Below are 23481 nucleotides of genomic sequence, written 5' to 3'. Positions count from 1 at the left end.
CATTCTGCTTTACTTAGCATGGAAGGATGAGCATCATATCATTGAAGATCTGTTAAGGTTATTCTTCCCATGGTATCTCATCTTTTATTTATGATTATAACAGAGAGGAGGTTCTGCTATAGTACAACCCTATTTCAACGTTCTGCCTCTCACTTACCTTTTTTAATTTTTTATTTATTCTTTAGTCATTTCATACATGAGTTCAATGTATTTAAAGACTTAAAATAATTAGGTGCATGTACACGTGTCTGTGTCTGCATCTATGTCCATGCGTGCAGTCGCCCTCCAAGGCCAGCAGAGGGTGCTGGGTCCCCTGGTGCTGGAATTACATGAGGCTGTGAGCCACCCATCTTGGGTGTCGGGAACTGAACTCTGGTCCAGTCTAAGAGCTGGGAGTACTCTCAGAGGCCATGCCGTCTCTCCAGCTCCAGAAACAATGTGCTCAGAGTGTGCTCACATCCAGACTAGTCCTTCATGAACATAGGCGGCCACTGGATCACAGGCTATGGGCCACCATAAACTCACACCCCTTCCCTCAGGGGCCATCAGTTGCCAAAGTGCCTCATTTGGGGTGGGGTCTGAACCCTCACTTCCCTGAGTCCCAGAGTGCAGTCTCCTAAGCAATCTTCTCCGAACTTTGGCTGCTGCGATTTTCCTACCTCTTCCACAGCATCGCCTGAACCTTGCTGGAAGGGCAGCGATAGAGCTGTCTGTTTAGGGAGAAGCTCCCTCCGTAGTCACCGAGTCTCTCTCTTGGAGAAGTTGTGAGACTCAATACTGACAGCCATCCACCCCATAGGGAAGCTTCTCTGAGGAGAGGGGAGGTCATATTTATTAGTGTATATTAACTATGTAAAACGTTGTGTTTATTAACGGATGTATTATTTTTATAAATTTGTCACATCTTTTAACTGTTTCTAGATTGTTTGTTTGTATGGATTCTTTAAGTTTATCTCTGCTTTTAGGAACCACACTGTAGTGCAAGGCTTCTGTGATTATGCCTGGGCCCTGTAATTACTGGGTTTAAAAAGGATGAGCGTGCCTGTGTGTGTGTACACATGTGTGCATGCGTGTGTGCTTGCACATATATACATGAGCTTAAGTTCTAAATATACGTCTGTCTAGAAAGGTTGCACTAATATTATTGTTTTTTTAAAAAAAAGATTATTTCCTAAGGTAATTTCCATTTGTATTACTCTTATTACAAATATTGAAAAACAGTAATATCAGGTACCCAAGAGCTATCAATTATATTACCAGTCATCATAAAATGGAATTGTATTTATTTCAGTAATTTTAAGAGAGTGTTGACATGTTTTAAGTGACACAGACATTAGGAATCTTAAACCTAATATTTAGCAACAAAGTTATGCTTTGTGTATCGATTTTTTACAGATAAAACTACCTTACAAACCTTAAGCATGATCAGGCTTTATTGGAATATCATCTTTGGGGAAGTCTCTCAGAGCATTTTAATAGGTTAAAATAATGACTTTGGGGCTGCTGTATTTACTACACCCCTTGAGGTTAGAGTTAAATTGCCTGTCTACTTCCTATAGTCTTCTTAGGAAAGCATCGGATTTACACAAAAACAACTAAAATCTAGAGAAAAGAGGCTTTTGAAATTTTAAAATTTATATCTGTACATAGTTGTTCATACATGGTTAAAAAATGTGAGCCCATTTGTCTGTATTGACACAAGTGGTTAAGTAAAATGATACTCTTACCTGGTTCTTATCTTAGTCATGAAGAACATGTTTATTGAAAGGACATTGTGATAAACAGATAATACAATCTTGTAATCTTTACAATGATCTCTAATTGTTTTTAATTTTTATACTAATATAAACTCAACATGGTAGATATAATCTCATACTACTAATAATTACATTAAACGTAAGCGGCTAAAACGTCAATTAGAAAGCAGGTAGTGACAGAGTAGACGTGATATGATAAATGTAAAGCTAAAGGTGGGGCATAGGAAAGCCACACTGTGCAAACAGCTACATACAAAGGATAGGTGTGGCGGCATTAGCACTGAGGAAGAGATTCCAGTTCGAGAAACGCTGGCAGAGCCATTCCATAGTAACATGTAAGTCAGTCTATCAACTAGAGTTCACGATTCTAAACCTAATTATAGCACTTCAAAATCTATGCAGCAGCACTGATAGAATTAAAGAAAGACCAATCCATAGTGGTTGTAGATTATAATACTATGTTCTTACTGATTGATGAGACAACTACATGAAAGATCAGTACTCAATACTGTCAACTAACCTGATTGATAGGGCCATAGACCCAACATTGCAGGAACATCTGGCGTTTTCATCAAAATAGACCAATTAATAGGTCATAAGATAAGTCTCTGGATATAAGTTTAATATTGTGTGGTATCTGTTAGGAGGTATCAACCAGAGAAGACTACTTGGATGTGTGTTCAAACCAACAGAAAGTCTTTATTAGCCTCCCAGAGTCTACCCTAGCTGTTCAGGACCTGAGTGCAGTCCCAAGCCTTTCTCAGGATGAGCATTGAAGCACAAAAAATAAATCCTGGGTTGACATGCCTCAATTAGCAAGAACAGTTAGCCAAAAACCACAGCTACAGAAGCCAGGAAGCAAGGTTCGTGTATCTAGGTACTGTCTCAGAACTCCTGACTTTGGTGGATTAGGTCATTGTGCCCATTTTGGCAAGTGTTAACTCCCTGTATACATGCTGAGTTCCAAGGCCTGAATGGCATTTCCATCATGGTATCAGTTGTGCTAAGATCTGAGGGCTTGTTTATGCGCGCGCGCGCGCACACACACACACACACACACACACACACACCTTAGAGTTTCCTTTTTCTGTAATTGTAACCAACATTTGGCAATTTAAAAGAATTTAAATCTTACATACCAAAACAAAAGAAGTCTAAAATACCTAGGAATAAATTTGATTGTTGATATTTAAGACCCCCAAGACTAAAATTATTTAGTTAAGATCATTTTTAAGGCTCAAATAAATGATGAGGTTCATAATGTTTTAGAATCAAAGGATTCAATATTGACAATAGTCCAGCTTTTTCTCAAATTGGCTTGTAGCTTGAGCACAAATTCTGCCAGGTTTTCTATTGAAATTCTTTTTTGAAAAAGCTAATTCTTAGATGTACATTAGAATGCAAAGGGTCTATGGTAGACAAAATAATCTCTAGAATAAAAATAAATAAATCTGGAGAACAGACATTATCTGATACTGGGACTTCTTACGTAGATGTGATGAGGACAGATAACTACATCAGTGGGTACAATAGAGTCCAGACACCAACTCACGCAAATCGTCAGTTGTTTTCCAACCGTGTTGCCAGGGCCATTGAGACAAAGAAGGTCACACTGGGCTCATTATCAGCTTCTTACATTGTGTGCATTGGTGTCAAGGGCAGAGAGATGTGGCTCACTGTGTTCTACAGGAAAGGCAGAGCTAGCACATCAGCGAGCCCACATGAAGTGTCCCTAGAGTCTCCTTGAATCAGAAAGCTAACTGCTTCTCCGCGAGTCACTCGCTAGGTGTGTGAGGAACTGCTAAGTATTTTCCATTTGGGAAGGGTTCTCGTAATTGTGACATTCACAACCACAGAAGTTTCTGGGCGCCATTATTAAGATAAACACCCGGGAAAGAATTAAGTAAAAATGTGTAGTTTTTGCTGAAATCTGAGCAAATTCATTCTTTTGAAGAGGTCACAAATTTGGCTCAAATCCTGGATGAATATTAAAGCCACAGAGGCTCCAGTCTGCCGAGGTGCCCTACTGTTGGAATGACCCTAGCGATGTAAAGTGCTGCAGTAATGCTGGGTCATTGCTACATATTTTTCATTCATTCATTCATTCATTGTTTATCCTGTAGCAGTCGATATCAAGCCTAGGATGATAAGTGAGGCCTCCACTTTTCATGCACAGAAAGTGCAGACTAAAATAAATGCCTTCTCATCGTAGGATATAGATTAGTAGTGACTGATCACTGCAAACTCTCCATTCCTTACAGTTTATACTAATGTTAACCAATAGAAATACAGTGCAAGCCCAAATGTAATTCTATATTTTTCTAACAACCACATTCAAAGGTATAAGGTGATTTCAGTTGGGTAATATGTTATCTAAATTGGTATATCTAAAATATGATCATTACAACATGTGATTAATATTTATTTGTTGACTTTTTGCAATGCTAAAGATCCAACCTAGGGCCTTGCATATTCTGGGCAAACACTACACCACTGAGCTATACCCTCCAGTCTCCATATTTTTAGTATTTATTAAAGAATCTTTGTAAGGTATCGTGCCAAGCTTTTTAAAAGAACAGTCTATGCTTCCTATCGGACTTCTTGTGGCAGTATGGATAAGTCACATTTTAGCCATTCCGTAGCCACACGTGGGGAATCAATAAGGGATCAGCTACCTTATTGATCGTGTACCGTGTGCTTCAACTCCGGTCAGCTACAGCCTGTTCAGTTTTAAAGCTGGACTCCAGAGGAAGACCTGATGGTGCTTCTGATGCTGAAGGGAAATCACTGTGTCCGGGAAAGAACTTCCATCATTGTATGACTGCAAGTCCAGGACTTGGGTTCCAAGGGCCATCCTTCTGTTGTGGCTGTGTAACTCTCCGAGAGAACCCCGGGGTTTTGCCATATTTATAGACTAATCTACCTAGCCAGTGTGCAGATAGATCCAAGTGGTCTTTGGGCATTGTAAATAATCCCCAGTGTCCGATGATTCCCCCCAGTAATGTTTTTCAGAGGGCAAAAAGATGGCTATTAAAATTTCTCCATAAATATTTGTGAGATGAACGGTGAACGGAATCAATAGCCTATATATTTATTTCTCTGACGCACAAACAAAATATTTTTAGCTACAGGTTAATGAGCTCACATTTATTTACATGCTTGTCTCCTGGTTAAAATTCATTTGCATCTTAACAGAATAATTTCTGTTCTTCTCCCTAAGGTCATTATTTTCATTAGGCTACCCGCCCCCATATTTCCAAGACCGCAACTAATCTGCTGTGCTGTGCTGAATTTAAGATTCCGAATGTAGAATCGCACGCCAATGTAGAACTTCAGCTGTGATGTAGGAAGGGCATGAGCTGGAACCAGTTTGGATTTAGACATTGTTTCAACGCAACTGTTTATAAATCCATCCTCAGGTGGGCTTACCCATCTCCACTCCTTCAGAGCCACCTGGGATGCAGAACACAGGGCCCACTGCTGGCCTGGGCTCTCCAGAGACCGTCCCTTAAGGACTTGCTGTGTGAACAGTCCCGAGGGAGAGTCATTTCACACTGAAGCTTGACAGCCCCTGTCATTCACACAGTGACGTTCTACATTAGTGTGACTCAGGATTAAATTACACCTTACCATTTCAATCGGTTCTGTTACCGCAAGAAATACGATTTAAGTGTTTGCTCGCTGTTCGCTACCCTTTCTGGACATTTCATTGTGTGCTATAATTTCCCTTTCAGTAAGGTTTCCATCGTTCAGGGAAACTCCTTGATATGCAGGTTATGAATGACGGATTGTACCAGAGTCAAATCGTATTTATCATAAATGAGCTAATGTCTAAAATCAAATTGTCTGGGACCCGGATTGCATTCTCTCACACTCCCCCCCCCCCCCATCTTGTGACAGTGTCGGGAAAGGTGTGCTTCGCCTCTTTCTTTTTTTTTTCCCTATGAAATCATTTTAAGAGTACTTTAACTCAATCACAGTTCTGCAGAAATCTATTGAACCAGACACAAGTCCCGGAGCTTAGAAAGGGAATCTGGCTCAGTGTCTGCCCTCGCGGAGGCCATAGCCTCTCGCAAGGCAGTGCTGAGAGACAGGCGTAGGAGCCTTACACTAAATGCAATAGATAAAGCCAACAAGGAGCAGGAAGAAGCAGGGGTGGGTAAGTGCTCCAGAAAGGGACAGGGAGGCTGGGCTGCAAAGAGAGGATGGCACTCTGCATACGTGTGAGCCACAGCCAGCTAGAGAGGTAAAGCCATTCCTACTGGACTGTCCAGGATGCGGGGTAGCTCAGAATTGGAGTCTCTGAGCCAGAATGTACTCTTTCTGCTAACCACGTACCTGTCCATGAACCTGACCTTCAGAAGCACACTGGCTACCATTTTGTTTTTTCTTCTTTCTTCCTTCCTTTCTTCCTTCCTTTCTTCCTCTCTCTCTCTCTCTCTCTCTCTCTCTTTTTTCATACCAGAGATCTCTGTGGTGAAATCTGAAAAGTAATACATTCCCTTTTCGGGCCCTTAGGCACCATTTAATTCACACCAGCAATCACTGCCTCCGGCCCTACCTTTAAAGGATGCCAAAAGCAACGTGCTGCTAATTTATTGTCTCATCTATCAAAGCTCTAGAGAGAATCCAGCTCTTGGAATTTAAAGATAGTTGAGATGTTACCGTGATGCTTACCAATTTAATCTCGCCATAAATTAGATGGAATGATGATGTTGCCCATGGTCACTCCATGCTTGCCTCATCTCCAATCCCTCTCCTGCCTTCCTTAACTCAGAATGAAGTACCCCAAAGCATTAATGGAGATGGGGGGGTTGCGTTTTTTCAGTTGCACTGCAAGCTCACCCTGAAAGATGCGTAAGCTTTTACTGGAATGGGGGAAGGGAGAGATGGGGACTTATACTCATCTCTTGCAAGCCTGTTAATACCTTGCTAGGTAGTTACAAGTGAGGAAAGTGGGGTTCAGATATTAAACAGCTTGTCCACCTCTCTCTGCAAGCAGTTCCCAGAGCCCACACACAGACCCAGGTCTTCTGACTCTAAACCCAAGGCCCTTTCTGGTGTTACGTCACAGAAGACAGTTCCCTCGGTATTTTGCAGGGCAAAGCATTATTGTCAGCCTGCAAATGGAACCAGACCTCCTGCCCTTCCCCATCACTCGGCCGCCCGTGTGTTTGCTTTATCCCCTTCACAGTCATTATCTGGTGTTCTCTTACAGAAGGCAACAGACTACCGCAGCAGAGAATGTCCTTAGATGGGAGCCCCAAAGCTATTCATGGACCATCAGAGAGGCCAGATGGTCTACAGTGGTCATCTGGGCAGCCTTGTAACCCAAGCAAGCCTAAGGCAAAAACATCTCCTGTTAAGTCCAATGCCCCCGCAGCTCATCTCGAAATAAAGGCGGATGAGCTGGCAAAGAAAAGAGGTAAAGTGGTTTCTTTTGTGCACATGACTCGACATGTCCCGTACACACCTAAAAGTGCCAGTATGGCAGAACTTTCCAGAAAAAAAAAATACTGCTTAGCAAAGAGGATCCTACTTACAGTGGAATTTCTTCTTTATTTTTTTCCCCCATGATCCACTTGGATGGAAAATGGGAAGACAGATATGATCCTTTCCATGTCTGTCAAAGGTCTAAGAGAATCAAGGTGGAATGGCATCCCCTTCTCTGCTCCACCGTGGATGGATGTGTGTTCATTTAGCTCGGTCACTTAGGAAGCAGTGTTAGCGCAGGACGGATGAGTGCCCCCCAGACATATGAAGCCCAGGCCTGTGTGGATGAAGATGGATGTAGATCCTGACAGCTCTTCTCTGAGAGACGGTCTTCCCTGTGTGAACTCGGTTCTGTAGTAGAACTTTCAGACAATCTAACACTGCAAGGCTTTTTGCTATTTGACATGCAGAATTTCCATTTTCCAAACCTTGGTGTCTTTGACTTGTGACTAGACGTAGGAATGAAATGGCTAAATCACTTCCTTTCTGATTCCAAGACTCAATAACTCAGTGACTTCTGATTCGGCCTCAGTTGTATTTGATTTCTGTGACTCTGGCTTGACACACTAGCTCCGTTTTCTCTAGGGAGATTGCTTTCTTTGACGAAACATACTCTTGATGAGATAAGAGCAGCCTGTTGGCTGGGTATGCTTTCCCCCTGGTGCAGATTGCAGGAAACCCCGGGAGATGGGCACACATAGAGATGCTTGCATGCTGTTCCTGTCGCTCCAGGCCTGGCTCAGGATGCCGGTCAGGAGCCAGCATACCTGACACTCTTGCCCTACTCTCTCTAACCAGTTTGTACCTCCCCCATCTCTCTGTCATTGTCCTGCTCTAAATCCCTGTTGACTTTGAGCCACACATGGTGGTGCTTACAGAGGGAGCCAGCTGCACAAATGGCCTTTAGATTGGAAGACCCTGAAGTTTATGACACTTCAGGCAGAAGGACAGACAGACTCTATGTGGCACAGCCAGTGTTCCTCTGGGTGAAGACATTCTCGAGGGCCAGATAAACCATTTCCCTTTAGCAATGTTTTTCCTCTAGAAAACAAAAGCCAGGCCTGTGTGGGGTGGGTGGGTTGCCTCATTTTTTTCTTTTAGTTCATAAATAAAAGATAAAGTGGTCCCGCTGATCGTCTTTTTCTTGGCGTCCATTTTAGGCCCAAATATCGAGAAATCGGTGAAGGATTTGCAGCGCTGCACCGTTTCCCTGACTCGGTACCGCGTCATGATCAAGGAGGAAGTGGACAGTTCTGTGAAGAAGATCAAAGCCGCTTTCGCGGAGCTACACAACTGGTGAGTAAAAGCCAACCCCACAGCCGCAAATTCCCAGCCTCCGGGCCGTTCCTGTGGCCTCTAAAAAGCATCAGATGGAAAAGGTGGTTTATTTAATGCATAAGCATCACAGAACGGCTCTCTAGCTGACTCTTTTTTAAGTTCTGCAGGCAGGAAAATAGATCTTGGAAATGAGAAAGAAAAGGTATTTTGAATAAGAATTCTGATAGCCATCACAATTCACTGGAGTTTGAAGCTGACCTAATAGCTTATCAGGGCTAGGGACGAAAGCTTATGGGACGTGCTTACGTGGCGTTGACTTCTGTGAAAAGCTAATCACATGAGGGATGTTTGAAAAAGCAAAAATATTCCCATCATTATCATTAAATTCCCCTAGTAAAAAGAAGCATCTTATCGAGTAAACTTAGTGATAGAGTTCCCCTCTTGATGTGGGCTGTGGTGGCTGCATCCCTGTAACAAAAGCAACTCAAGGAAGGAAAGATGTATTTTGACACACAGTCTGAGAGTGCAGGCCACTGTAGCAGGAACTCATGACTATGGCACGGGAGCTTGAAGCAGCTGGCCGCCTTGTGACTGTGTTTGGGAAGCAGAGTTGGTGGGTGCTGCTCCCCAGCTTGCTTCTTCTTTTTCTTTATATTCAGCTTAGGACTCCCATCTACTGACCACAGATAGAGCAATAGAGCAGCCTTCCCATCTCGGTTAATCTAGGTAACAGCTCACGGGTGTGTGTGCCCGGAAGCTTGCCTCCTCAGCCACTCTAGATCCCGTCAGATTCACAATCACTCTTAGCCAATCACAATGCTACTCTCAGTACAACTCAGTTTACTGTTCTATACCAAATAAACATGCTTGCTTTCTTTAAAAAAAAAAAAAAAAAGATGGTTCCCTGGTGTGGTTTAGGTGTTGCCCTTCCCTCCCTTCAGCTGGTTTTACTGAAAAAAAAAAAGTCCCTCTGATCCCTGGATGATTAATTATGGACAGAAATGGAGTGAGGTATTTATCATTACATAGAATGCTATTACCATGGGAAAAATCTTCTCAGTGTGCCACTTAAGACTCCATTTCAAATGAGAAAAGACACTAAAGACAAAAGAGAATCTCGTGGCTGATGCATCCAGAAATATTGCAGAAACTTCATTCAGGTAAATCTACTTCTAAGTCAAATTGTATTATCCCACTATCAGGAGCAGGCCATTCTCCTCCTCCCTCACTTCCTCCCTCCATCTCTCTCGTGCAGGATCTCCCACCGTTTCCCTCTCCTGCTTATTTCTTACTTCATTCTTAGACAGACACCCTGCTTCTTGGCTTCTCCCTCAGTCTTAGCCCCTAAGGCTAAGTAGTTCCAGCAAAAAAACGGCAGTGGCTTTTTGGTCAAAAGCATTGGCTGCTTTGGTCCCGTGTAAGTCTCTATATACCAACCACTACAGCAGGAGAAACGGTCTTCCCGCTATCCGTTCCAAGTCAAATGCTTCTTGTAGAGCTGACAGCGGGGTCAGTCCCAGCTCAACCTCATAAGCTGAAAGTTGAAGAGCCACAGTTATCCAGGTCAAACTGTAGGCGCTCACATTGAAAGAAACCACCCAACCGCGGCACCCAGGTTCATGGAAGTCGTCCCCATCTCTCCTTGAGCTCTCCTGGTGCTACAGCTGGTTGCATTTTCTGCATAATTTTCTACGCCATGTCCTTGCTTTGATACTGCAGTGTTTTTTAGCAGAAGCTGTGGCATTAAGGATTAAGCTTCACACTTAGCTTGATCTAAAATACATGAATTTTAAACCATCCGCTACCTACACGATCCCGAGGGTGCAGAAGACACGAGGAACTTGACGTGAAATGTCTCCTTCGGTCACCACTCAGCCCCTTACAGGTCTTCTGAGATGAGCAGCCCTTTACCTTCGCCCAGACACGGAGTCCGTGGAACTTTCCTCTTGACCAGATTGTAGCTAAGTTGTCCAAAGCAGCTCCCAGGATGCATGTGAGCACTTACATACAACAAAGATGCTGTACTATTGAAGATCAGACTTTTTAGTGGTTTCTAGTTAGGACTTTTCCAATCTCTCTTTAAGCCGGTTGCCCCATTGCTTATAAGTCTACCCAACAATTGTCTAGAGCCAGAGGCAGCAGGGCTTCTGGAAAAGGCCAATGAGTAAATTTGTTAAGTGTTCCAGACATATGGTCACTCAGCTCTGCTCTTGTGAAAGCAACCTTGGACAATGCAGAAAGACATTGGGGCAAGGTTGCTCCTGGGGTCTGCAGCTTGGCAGCCTCAGTCTTTGGAGGGGAGTTCTGCCCTCTATCCATGTGGGTGCCACTGTAGAGTAAGCGCTTCCTCCCAGGGCCCCTCATGATACCTTGCATCTGAGTGACTCGGGCTCTGGCTTACCCAGTGGAGCGGTGACTGCTAATCCCCCTGCCTCCAGCTGCTATGACTGCTTTTTATTTACTTAATTTTGTGTGTTAGTAGAAGGAAGAGCACAGGGATCACGAGACATCTGGAGGTTTACAGCAGGCTTGAGTCTCTTTCACTCCTCAAATGGTGAAAGTGTGGGCCAGGAAAGCCAGTGCCCACGGAAGCAATGTGTGGTTTCTCTGCTCTCAATTCTTCCTTTGCTCTTTAAGCTGGCAGGAAGATGGGGCCTGAACGAGCCTTACCATGCTAAAAAGTCACCCACAAGACAAAATGATGCTTCCTTCCAGACCCAGAAGGAAGTTGAAGTTCAACCGTTTGCTATATGTGGCAGCTACTGAGTACATGCCAATACTCCTTTTCTGACCTCACCCTTTATAAAAATGATCCCACAATTGTGCGCTAGCTTAAAAATCAAATCAAATTACTGTGTAAGCATAACCATTTGCGTGTGTCTCTGCCAAGAGGAAACCTTTGCTTCTGTTCCAGATAAGACCTGTGCCCAGCCAGCACAGTGACAAACTAAGACAGAGCCTCCCTTGTCTCTGCAGAGGGGAGGGGGAGGATGAATTTTGGGAATTGTGGTACTCATAGAAATACCAGGCTACGGAAGACTTGGGAAAGAAGTTTCCCTACTGGTGGCTAAATCGTGTACCATAGGCAGCAGAGGGAGCCGTGTGCCTGGCACCACCAGTTTAAATACAGGCAAACCTTGGGCTCCATTGGACGAGGTTTATAGATACAAAACACATGGTTCGCATCCTTTGGTTTTCTAAAAAAAAAAAAAATATTCATTCTGAAACGGTACTTAAGTCATGTGACCCTCAGTGAGTCAGTGAGCCCCACGCCTAGGTCCTCTCTCCGATCCTTATTTGGGTCGCCTAGTCCTCCTAACTCCCAAGTACTCAATAGGAGGCATTGTGTGTCCTTCAGAAATAAATGAATAAAAACATACATTTAATGTAAAACATTAAAAAAAAAGTTTCACTTTGCCACCAATTGCCAACTTGAGGACACAAATCTGCTTGAGGACACTCCACCAACGATCATGATGAGTTCGTGGGAACGGTGATTTAAAGAAGTTAGAAGAAAGTGGGCGGCTGGTCATCCGCCAGCCTTACCGAGGACACACCAGGGCTGAATGAGCTGGGCATTGATCCTTCCCAAGCAGGCCGTGAAGAACGCTTGCTCAATACAGTTAACGGAAGAAAACCACATTGGCGTTTCACCAGAACGCTGTCCCATGTGACTAGCTGGCCATACGTGGGACTTTCCCAAATTCTCAGAACGAACCTGGGATCTGAGCAAGGAACCAAGCTATGACATGATCCTCTCCCGCTGTGCCTGAACAGAAGATAAACTTGGCAATGGGAGCGTAAAAATAATACCAGGAACTAATGCGAAACAGCTGGCTTCGTCTCTGTCCGACTGGCCCTCCTGCCACAGCTGGGAAATAGTCATCCTTTGGAATCATCGCTGCCAGATTTAATTGCTCTGTGCGCAGACTAGCCTAGCTTCTCATCACAGAGCCGGCGAGTGTGTGTCCAAGTTGATTATGAAGGCTTAAAATGAGCAATAAAACATGAGATTGAAAAAACATCCGGGAAGTATAATAATACTCGATATTTCTGCCATATGCTGAGAGAGAAAGCATCCCAAAATAGAGCTATAAAAATCCTGTTAGGTGTTATTGTCAGTTTAACATCTAACTAAGAGCACTCCTGAGGAAGAGGAAGCTGGTCGGGAGCCAGCAAAGTCGTGGCAGGGTGGGTGGGGGTGGTGAAGAGGTTGTAGAGATGGGGGGGGGGTGGAGGGGGCAATTGTTTTAAGCAGTTTTATTTTAAATTTAAAAAAAAGGCATTTAGAGCACTCATTCTGTAGCTCGGGACCACACTGGCCCTGTGTCCTGTGTCTTGTTTTCCTGAAATGGGGCTGTATTCATTACCTTTCTCATAGCTATGGCCAGTTAACACAAGAAGCACTTTAGGGAGTGAATGATTTGTTCACAGTAAAGAAGGAACACATCCCTCCTAGAGGGAAAGGCCCAGGGGCAAGACCATGAAGAGGCTGGTCATGTCAACAGTTCAGTCAGGAAGCAGAGAGCTGACGGGAAGCAGGCTAAGCTGTAAAACCTCAAGGCCCACCCCTAGTGACCTGCTTCCTCCCACGAGGCTCTGCCTCCGAAAGTTTCACAAACTCCCAAAACGGTGTCCACCAGGGGAGAAACCAAGTATTCCATACCTATGGTCCTATGACGAGCTTTCATGTTTAAACCACAACAGAAGTGAGGTCTCGTCTAGGCCAAGTCCGGAGGTGAGATGTCTCAGCCTTTGCCCTCTTCCCCTTCCTCTGCCACCTTTCAGGTCATCTCCTCCTCTTTCGTATCTCTTCTGAGGCTCCCTCCTGTTGCCCCCTTTAGGCCAGAGATCCTGGTGTCTCCATACCCCTTTTTTTTTTCTTTTGATTCATTGACCCTTGCTGGTCTTCCATAGTTCATGACCTCATCCTTGTGAAGATGTACTCCACACCCAAAGTAACATAATCGCATGCAACAATCCTCACTAGATACCCTGTCCCTTAACCGAAAGATGAATTCTAGTGTGAGAACCCCAAGCTGAAGAACTCCCTGTTTTAAGGTAGCTGTCATTTACCTGTTCCTGAAGCCTTGGCGGTAGCTAGGCAAAGCCTTTCTGCGCACATTTTCACCCAACTGGCAGGATGGCCCTACATACCAGCCAGATATCGTCTCTTTGACATTTTAAATCCTGTGTTGTTTTCGGGATGTGAGCTTGGGGAGGCCTCCCAACGGGAAAGTAACCGGTGAGACTTGCATCTCAGAAGTACCTGGTCACAGGTGATACCCTATTCCCAGTGTTGCTCCTCGGACGCTCAAAGAGTGTAAAATTATTGACATGTACATCCTCTGAGCCACCTAAGTCTGAGGCCAAGTAAGACCGTCCTCCTCCTTTACAAGTTCTCTTGTCAGCCACCAGCTCCAAACACTCACCCTTTCTTGCCGCCTTGGTGCTGCTTTTGTGTGGTGCCCGGATTTGCTCGCAATGCCAAGAATCTGGTTTGTCTGTGCTCTGAAGGTCTTTCGTCGCTCTCCTTGTGCACAGCTTGGTAGTTACTTAGAGACAGTGCCTATGAGCTAGTATTTGCTTCCCCGTCACACCCTCATGTGTGGAAACTATAGTTTGAAGACTCCTTTACAAAGGTATCACCCCCAAACTTACTTCTGTGGTCCCAGAATTCAGTGTCATCTTCTCTCTTTTGGGTGGTCTTTTCATTACAACTTGAGTCTGAAGGACTTAAAATCCATCACACGCTGGAATTAGCAGATCCTACATCTCAGTGAACCTCTATATATTCACAACAGGTACCCTGAAGATGCTGGACTTCACACTTGTAGTGTGGATTGTATTTTTATAGATTTCTCCACCATCAGAAAAATCCCTACAGAGTTAGAACTAGGAAAATAATTAGCTGTGTCTCCCCTCTCATGACTCGAGTGTCCACTTCCTTCACGGCCTTCCTCACCCCTTGATTTGGACTCTTGAGTGTTTTCCTACATGTTACACTGTACCCACATGCATGTACATACATGTTCTGGTCAGTGTCTGTGTGTAAGCGGGGACACGCAGCATTTTCCTTCCTGAGCTTGTGTCCTTGCTTGATATTCTATATTCTAAATCTAATGCATCCAGCTTGGCTCCGGGGATGAACCTGACCAAGGCAGCAAGGACGTGAAGGAAAACCCAGAGTCAGAGACACAGACGAAAGGCTGGGATCGGGTGGGCGAGAGTCTGATGGAGAAACCCGCAGTGCCCAGACAGCTCAGTGTGTTTATTATACAGAGTTGAACAGGGAGGTGGGGCTTTCGCGTACAGATAGACAAGGAGGCGGGATTTATGGTATACAGGTGGATCACGAGATGGTTTAGCCAGTCTAGCTAGGAGCCGTCTCTGTAGGCAAACGGTCTTTATGCCCTAAACGTCAGGTGGAAGAGAGCTATGGTGGACATATTCTGCACACACTCGCAGCATCCACACATGAACCAGAGAGGAAGGCTGTGCCATGTCCCTCTGGGTCTCCCCTTCCGGGAAGAAGGCTTTGCCGTTACTCCATGGATCTTAGTCTCTGGGGTCTTGGACATGGCTGTTCAGCTCATGTCAACATTATATACATTCACTCAGAACCTCACTCCCTCAGGGCTTCTCTCCCCTGTGCAAGTCCATCCATTTTCCTGCCGATTTTGTGATTTTATTTTTCTTAGAACTAAATAGTATTCATATATATATATATATATATATATAACTACATATGTAGTATACTGTATATAGTAAATATATGTAATTTTCATTGTTGTTATTGTACCAAATTTCCCATGCATATTGCTGCTTTATTCACTATAACAAGAAATTGGGACCAGCCTAATAGGTGTCCATTAACAGATGAGTGGAATTCACGATAGCAAGAAATTTGGACAAGCTAGTGCCCCTCACCGGATGATGAGGTAATGAAAACTTGTTTGTGTCCATTTAAATCCAGCTGGTTCCCTTTCGGGTCTGGTAACAGTTGAAAGTCACTGGTCACAAAGCGTGTGGAGGAGAGAGTGAGTCCGAAGCCGGTGTCGTCAAGGTCTCTCACTGGTCTCACAGTGTCTCCCCTCTGGCAGACGGTCAGTCTGGCAATATCGTTGACTATCAGAGCAACAGGGAGGGCATGTGACCGGTCTCTGGTAGCACAAGTGAGACCAGGGGCACTGCTAACCAGCCAAGAATGCATGGGATGGTCTCTCTGCCCATCTTCCTTCCTTCCCACACTCCCTACAGCAAAAGAGCATCTTTGGTCCAAGATGTCGGTAGTACCGAGACTTCCCTACGGGAAGAGAATGCAGTACGTTGAGAAAAAGACAGACTCTATAACACTGTGAGTATCTATCTTCGGGCACCCCATCCTCCAAGGCCAGTAACGGGGATACGAGAAGGGGGATTTTCTTCCCCGTTGCTTTTGAACCACAAAGCCTCCCCTTTTCAATCAGTGGTAGAAAAAAAAATTTTTTTTCCATACTGCCTGAAACATAACCCTTCCAACTACACATTTTAAAGGTCAAATTACATTTTTGCCTCCTTGAGATCAGAAAAACAATTACACTGTAGTATAGGAAATTGAAGGCTTCGCTTTTGGGGGGGGGGGTGTCTGTTTTTCATTATAGAATTCAACTCAGCCCTTAGAAGGAAATGGAAAAATTAAGAACTGGAGGTTGCAGCTAATGACAGGCAGGCCCTTTCATTCGTGATTCTGTCTCTACCAGAGTCCTTTTGTCATTTTACAAGAAAGCCAGATATCACAGCGGGGACCAGGATTAGGATGGAGATCCGAGGCACGTTAAGATACGTACAGTAGGGAACTGTTTCATGAAGCGCCTGTTTGGGGGTATTCTTCCTTGGCTTAGGGCAGGCAGCAATGTTACTTGGCATTCCCAAGTATACATGGTTCATGTCCAGTCTCTCTAACACAGTGGCCCACTCAGGTGGGCAAGCCCTTGTTCTGTTCATGCCAGATGGAAGCAGAAGGTCTTTTTGGATAGCTGATGATGCAGCGGTCGTTGAACAAATCCTTGGTCATTTACTTACCGTCCCTTAATTAAGAGAACCGTTAGCATTATGGAGTTACATATACTTTGGTAGACATGACACATAGTTGGTTTTTTTTTTTTAAAGAAACGACCCTAGAATTTGGTCTGTGGTCCCAGAACAGATGGCATCAAAAGTAGATGTGGCTTTGAGTTCAGTCACTCGGAGGATCTTGACATAAGCGTGGGGAATGGGTAGGAATCCCAATTGTAAAGCCAGCGTGGTTGAAAGACTGAGCCTTGAAAGGGCGTGCATCGGAGTCTTGGCTCCTGGCGTAGCGTGATCCTACAGTCACAGAATGATGCTTTTCCATGTCCCTTCCGATAAGATCTATTTATCGCGGGGTTGCTAGCACGGGAATGACCCGAGGAGGGTTTCCAGCCCTCCGGCGCCGCTACATAGTGATCGCACAAGGTTTTCAATTCCCTGTTTAATTATAAAAAGTGTGTGAAATGCTGGCTATAGCCTAAACACGGAACGAAGAGCAGAAGCGAGAGGTCAGGAGATGTGATTTTCAGTTTTTGCTTTTTTTTTTTTTAAATCAAAATCAGAAGTTTGACTTACGCTTTTATTTTTAAAATGTAATAGAAGGCTTCCGTGGCCTTTCTGCTCTGGAAGGGAATGCAATCTTCCAAACGATCAAAACCTGCCGAACCAGACTTTCTCAGGAATCCCTTTTTTTCGCATCAGATGGTTTCTCTCGGTGCCCACCTGTTCGTGCTGTGCACAAGACACTGTACAAAGGAAATTAAACCTGTTCCCTCCCACACACACACAACAGTCCATATTATCTGAGAATATTAAAAGAAACACCGCATGAGCGTTAGCCCACACTTGCGAAGGACACAAGGAGACAATAAGAAGCTAATAAATATATTTATGCCTCAAGAGAGCCATAAGGACGGATTCTGTTGCCGTCTAGCTGACAAATGGCCCAAAATGACTCCTTTTCCTCACTCTGCACGAGTGTAATCAACAGGGGTGGTCTCCGGGATTCGTCCCAAAACCGTGAAAACGGCAAACGCCACATGATGCGGAGAGACTCAAGGTGCCTGCGACTTTGCAACCGTGGCATGTCCCTGTGGTCCCGCGCTCCTCCAGACCTCGCCTCGTTTGTGAATTTATGTCACTCTCAATAGGTGCAGCTCGCTCTGCGGAGGTGGAGAACTCTATTTCTATTCTCTTTCCTCCCTCGGGATTTTCCTCTACATTAGATGTTTCCCCGGGGCCACTACTGGGACTGGGACTGAATGAGTCAGTTGAAGGAGGAGCAGGCTGATAAATACAAAAAGTACCGAACTGGCCTTTTGGGTTTAGGTATGGTCCCAGGAAATCATCATAAGCAGCATGTCACGTGGATAGCTTCCCTGGGCCCCGTGTGTGGATTACCGCTGTACATTACGTCAGCTACGCAGGCACGCACGACGGGCCCTGGGGGTCTGCTTCGCGTCCACTGCAGGCTTCTTTGCAGAGCAGACACCCATAAGGAGGGACTCGGGATTGCTCCCGAGTTTGCTCTGACATCCGAAAATACATCTACATCTTTTCAGCAGATGAAGGCTGCCCATCAGCCCGCTGGCCATGCGCTTCTGAAAAGAAGTGTATGTTTTATGTCGTAGAATGGAAATAGAAGGGGAAATTAAGCAAAGTGTTCTGTCTACATACCCCTGTTGGGTCTGATATCTCTAAGAATTTATAGCCAGGTGGTGATGGCACACGTCTTTAATTCCAGCACTCGGAGGCTGAGGCAGGCACGTCTCTGTGAATTTGAGGCCAGCCTGGTCTACAGAGCTAGTTCTAGGACAGCCAAAACTACACAAAGAAACCCCTGTCTGAAATAAAAAAATAAAGAAAGAAAATAAAGAAAAACCCAAAAATAAGAAAACAATTTATAACATAGTGCACTTCCCTAGGAAAACTAAGATGCATTTCTTAAGCATTATCATGAGTAGCAAATGCATTATAATATTTAAAGAGTACTATTCTGTGTTATAATTTGAGAATGGGACTTGAGTTTTGTTGTTGCTGCTTTGGGGGGCTGTTTGTTTGTTTTTAACCTGTGAGGCTAGCAGGGCACAGGAGTCAGGAGTTACTCTGGGCGTGAAGCAGAAGTAAAAGAATTCCTGATTCTCAAGAGGCCGTATTCTAATAAAAGTCCCACTTCCCAAGGTTTATTAAGCACTTAATAAGGAAGCCCGTGGTGTGGAGTTAGACAGAATGGGGTTTGGATTTCATTTCCTGTATTCCAGCTCAGAATCTGCTCAGCTTTGAAACCAAGATACAGTTAACCACTTTCTGTGGGTTGTGTGAATATTCCCATGTAAGTCTGTAAGCACGTCAGATCATTCTAGAAAAGTACTAGCCTGCTCCACGGCGGGTGCTCACTTAAGTCTTTCTTTTTTTCTAGCGTTGCATTTAGGAACATTCTTTCCTTCTACCAAGAGATACTGGCAGGAAGTTATTTCTCAGCTCTTCTTAATTAAAAAGGTTGTCTCATAAGATATACTATAACCATATTATCCCCCCAACCCACCAAGATCCTTTCTACCTCCCTACCCACCCACTTCATGGTCTGTTTTCCCTCTTTCTTGTTTCCTGACACTCTCAAAAAAGAAAGAAAGAAAGAAAGAAAGAAAGAAAGAAAGAAAGAAAGAAAGAAAGGAAGGAAGGAAGGAAGACAAACTAACATGACAAAAAAAGGACCAAAAAAAATTTAAAAAGTGGAGTTCATTTTGTGTTGGCTGTTTACTCCTGAGCATGCGCCCTGCCCCGAAGTCTGGTTGATCTACCCCGTGACCCTTCTATGAAGAAAACGGGGCTTCCCTTTCCCACCAGGTATCACTTGTAAAAAGCTTCTTGGTTAGGGGTTGAACTTTGTGTCCACTTCCCCCTTCTCACTGCTGGGATTGTTTTCTGGTTTGGACGTTGTGTGTGTTGTCACAGTCTCTGTGAGTTCATGTGTATGTTAGTCTTGCTGGGTCTGGAAGATTCCGTCGCCTTGTTACCCTCCAGCTTTGTGGGCGTTGAGAAAGTGCTGGATCTCGGGGATGAGCTGTGAGCAGCTCGCCACAACTTTACTGTTCTGTGGGTAGAAAGAGGAGTGGAATAAAGGAACTCCCGATTCTGAGTGGCTGCATCTGCCCCAAGACAGTTCACCCTCCCTTCTTGTCTTGCTATGTCTGTCTGTCTGTCTGTCTGTCTGTCTGTCTCTCTCTCTCTCTCTCTCTCTCTCTCTCTCTCTCTCTCTCCCTTTCCTCATCCACTCATCCCATCTCAGTGGCGCTTCTCAGACTTCTTTGTGCCTCAGGAGCATCCAAGCCCTTCCCCCAGAGATTCTGATTCCACCCACATAGGGCCCCAGAATCTGCATTCTGCGAGTTACCCTGAGCCCCCAAGTCTGCTCACCACAGCTGGAGAATACTGAGACAAATACTGAAGGATAGGACGGTTTCTCTCCCGACAAAGCCGTGTCTGGGGGCGGGGGGGGGATGCAGACAGATACACTGAATCCTCTACAGCACGGGGTGCAGTGGAGGGGGGTGTGGGTGGGGGAGGGGTGAGGAGAAGTAAGAGGAAATAAGTCCTGATTGGCTGTTTAGGAAAGGGCTCATCAAGAAGGTGATGAATTGCGAACACGTGCCTCTCAAATTAGAAAATCCGTCACCATTCACCTGTATGCAAGAGAGCTACTTTTGAGAGTTTGGTACTTCTTTGCCTTCCCAGTGTGGAGCTACGTAGAGCGGGGTGTTACTGAGATAGCAGTGACTTGTTTGACTGGAGGGTGGGTCCCTGTACGCATTTTCCCTCCCTCCCCTCTCCATCAAGAGCCTACAGAACTGTAAAGCCTGCCAGATAGCCAGGGGCAGTAAAGGCCGGGGCTGGCTTGTTAGGTATGACGGCTCTTCCAAACCACAGCTGTCTCTCACGCTCTCCAGTCCCAGTCACTCGTGCTGAACATTCATGATGGCGTCCACAGAGATAAGAGATAATCCCTCGCCGCGGTTGGCTTCCCAAGAATTTTGTGGAAGAAGAGATGGCAGGGAGCTGAGAATGGTTGGCTCTGTTTTGTGCACGAGGTGAAGAAAGATTTATGTCTTATGTTTTTTTTGAAATAGTTGGCTTTACCCTCCTTTTTGTATTTTTTTTTGTTTTTAAATGGGCATGTCCTGTGTGGGTTTTACATCTTTAGAAAGAGCCACTTGTCACCTTTGTTCTGTTCAAGGGAAAATATCCTCCTTTCCAGTTATGAACAGAATCCAAGTCGTTGTAAAAATCCAAGTGAAATATAGAGGATGGCAGTCCAGGAATCCCAGCAACGCCACTAAGATCTAAACACATGCAACCCATTACTCTTTAATGAGGTCAGGGTTAAACCCGCTACAGTGGAAGCGGGTAGGGGAGCTATTTCTCTATTGGGGTAGACTTCTGGGGACAGAATGGTGTGGGAAGGGAAGAGTGAGGGATGGCTTCTGCAGCCAGCACAGGGTAGAGGAGAGGGGACAGGGTAGCAGGATTCTTAATGTGAAGAACGGAATTGGGGTCGGCAGCTTGGAAGATGGGACATCACTTGCAGCTAGAGCTGCTACCCCACACCCCCAGCCTAGGGATACAGAACCACACATGTCTTGCTGCTTTTGTATTCCTCGAGCCCAGGAAGCAGCCCGTTCACAGCTGAAATCATTAAGAAGTGGCCAAGCTGAAGTCTCTGACTTATTTCGCTCTGGTTTCAAGAACGTTTGGAATATTTGAGTTGGAACGGAAATGCGGCCCATGGGACCAGGGCATGAGGCCTCACATGTAGAGGAAGTTCTGCTCTTCCCTGGTGGGCACAAGCCCCTCCTCCGAGGGACGAAGATCGCCTCCTCCCCCCCCCAAGATGTTGGGCAGCACAGACTCCTCCCTTCAGTACTCAGACTGTGTAGAACAAAGTAAATTCCCCGGCTCTGGGGCTAGTGTTGACCAGGCAGGCCCACGACCGCCATCGTCCCGTGAGTGTTTCCTTCTGTAGCATCTTTATTCTTTAAGAACACAGGCCTGTGTGTCTCATCCAGGCTCCCAGAAGAAGCTGTTTTTCTCATCCAGTGCCTCGGTCTTGAGAATTAAAGGGGAGTCTTCCACAGAGCAGAAAAATCACAAACAGCCCTCTGCTTCCTTTTAACATGGGGATTAGTTCCCTATAGGAAGAATCCAGACAGTGGGAACGTTTTTATGAAATGACACTTTATCTTTGTGATTAACTACATAATAAACTATAAAGTTTTCGCCATGGTAATCTCCTCCTTAGACCTTATTGCCTTGGTAATAAAGGCTTTTTTATGGCCACAGGATAAAATTTTATTATCCAAGTGGTTGAGATAAAAGGAGAAGATGTGTTTGGAAGGGTGGAAAGGTGCGTCTGAAATGTGTGAGTTTGGCGTGGGGTTTATGGTCATTCTGCTGGATGGATGGAGAACACGCCGGATATATCTTAAGTCTAAGCCAATTAAAGAGTTACGTGTTTCTGTCAAGTACCGGGCATCACTACTGGAAAGCAAGGCCACTCTGTCCTTAGGCCCTTGGATAAATGAAAAAGCAGGCATTTCAGCCAACAGTGCCGCCAACTCCTTGTGCTGATTCTCTGTTTGGTGAATATCATTACAGTTTTATTCCTCGGCTTATATCTTAAGTGATGGGAGACAGTCCATGTCCAAAAGCATATGTATTTTTACCGAGACGCGATTTATATGCAAGCACTATAGTAGACCCACTAAGGAGCCCCATCGTTGCTATGCCACAGACATATGGGTGTGCTGACTTCCTTTATAGTTCAGCCATTAGTGAACAATCCATAACACAGTAAGAGCACACAGGTAAGGTTTTAAAACCTCAACGAGGGATTTTTTTGAGGCACTGACAATTAAGCAAAGATTTGGAGAGAGTTCATTAGCTGAAGAGAGGCATTTGGGGAGGAAGCGGGACATCGTCTTTGACGCAGAGTGCCAGCAAGGCTCTGTGGTCGAGACTGAGCAGGGTTCCTGCCACGTGGGGTGTTGGGAGGCTTCAGTAAGATTGTCCCGGATGGCACTGGCCCAGCAGCTGATGGGCCTGGCAGAGGCAATGCACACTCAGTACCAGCTAAGCCGCCTTGAGGCAGCTACAAGCTGATGTCTACCTGCAGAGGAGAACCTCCAAAGCACGGGTGCCAGCATACCTGTGGTGTGTGCCGATGCCAGTCCTCTCCGAGGGGACCTCCCATCATTCCCTTCTGATGACTCCGTGCCAGAGTTCCGCCAAGAGGCCCTCAGTCCCTGTTCAGCCTGCGGCCTGACCTTGTCCTTCTGAGAAGACTGAGTCATGCAAATGGTCCTGATTGAATCACTCTTGAGGCCGACTGGGACACCCAGGCTTTGAAAGGTTTTAGACGTGGCCATTTCTTCTTGACCTGCTCTTCGTCTGGGGCTCAGGATGATGTGTTGCCGGCTCCTTACTGTCTGACAGCTTACAAGGGACAGCCCAGCCTCTACTAATCCATCTGCCACATCCATTTCCCTTTCCCAAGCCTAATGCCTTGGAAGCAAAACCCAGGGACCACAGGTCCAGTGTGATGAGATCCTTGGGGGTTGGTCAAATGGACCCTCCTTACACAGCGTCCTGAGCTTGGTGTCAGATCGGAGCTAAAATCTTGGGCTTGCCTTTCTGCCTGAGTTTTGAAAACGGTCTAACAGAGAGCAGTGCTGAAACACACAGGGAGGAATAGATGCCTGGTTTGATGCCAACTTCACGGACTTTTCTACATCCCCAAGTGCACGCATTAAGCAGATTACGAGTTTATTGTGTAAACCTCCATCCCTCCAGTTGCCAGCCGAGGTCTGAACCAGCCACTGTGCGACTATCTGGCTTTGTTTAATAT

General features: G+C 45.2%; 1 protein-coding gene across 8 annotated transcripts in view; it reads left to right on the top strand.

Annotated features, from left to right (window-relative positions):
• Spats2l (spermatogenesis associated serine rich 2 like) overlaps positions 1-23481 on the top strand; it is a 155134-nt gene that overhangs the window by 114327 nt on the left and 17326 nt on the right. For 6 of the 8 annotated variants that reach the window (XM_075956267.1, XM_075956268.1, XM_075956274.1 and 3 more), the window contains 2 exons: positions 6976-7182; positions 8411-8546. In XM_075956267.1, coding sequence (XP_075812382.1) covers positions 6976-7182; positions 8411-8546 — 343 coding nt within the window. The remainder of the gene's footprint in view (positions 1-6975; positions 7183-8410; positions 8547-23481) is intronic. The other 2 variants (XM_075956273.1, XM_075956272.1) reach the window with 1 other exon arrangement.

The sequence above is a fragment of the Microtus pennsylvanicus genome, chromosome 22 (assembly GCF_037038515.1).
Source record: "Microtus pennsylvanicus isolate mMicPen1 chromosome 22, mMicPen1.hap1, whole genome shotgun sequence".
Lineage (NCBI taxonomy): Eukaryota > Metazoa > Chordata > Mammalia > Rodentia > Cricetidae > Microtus > Microtus pennsylvanicus.
This window is presented reverse-complemented; position numbering and strand designations above follow the sequence as displayed.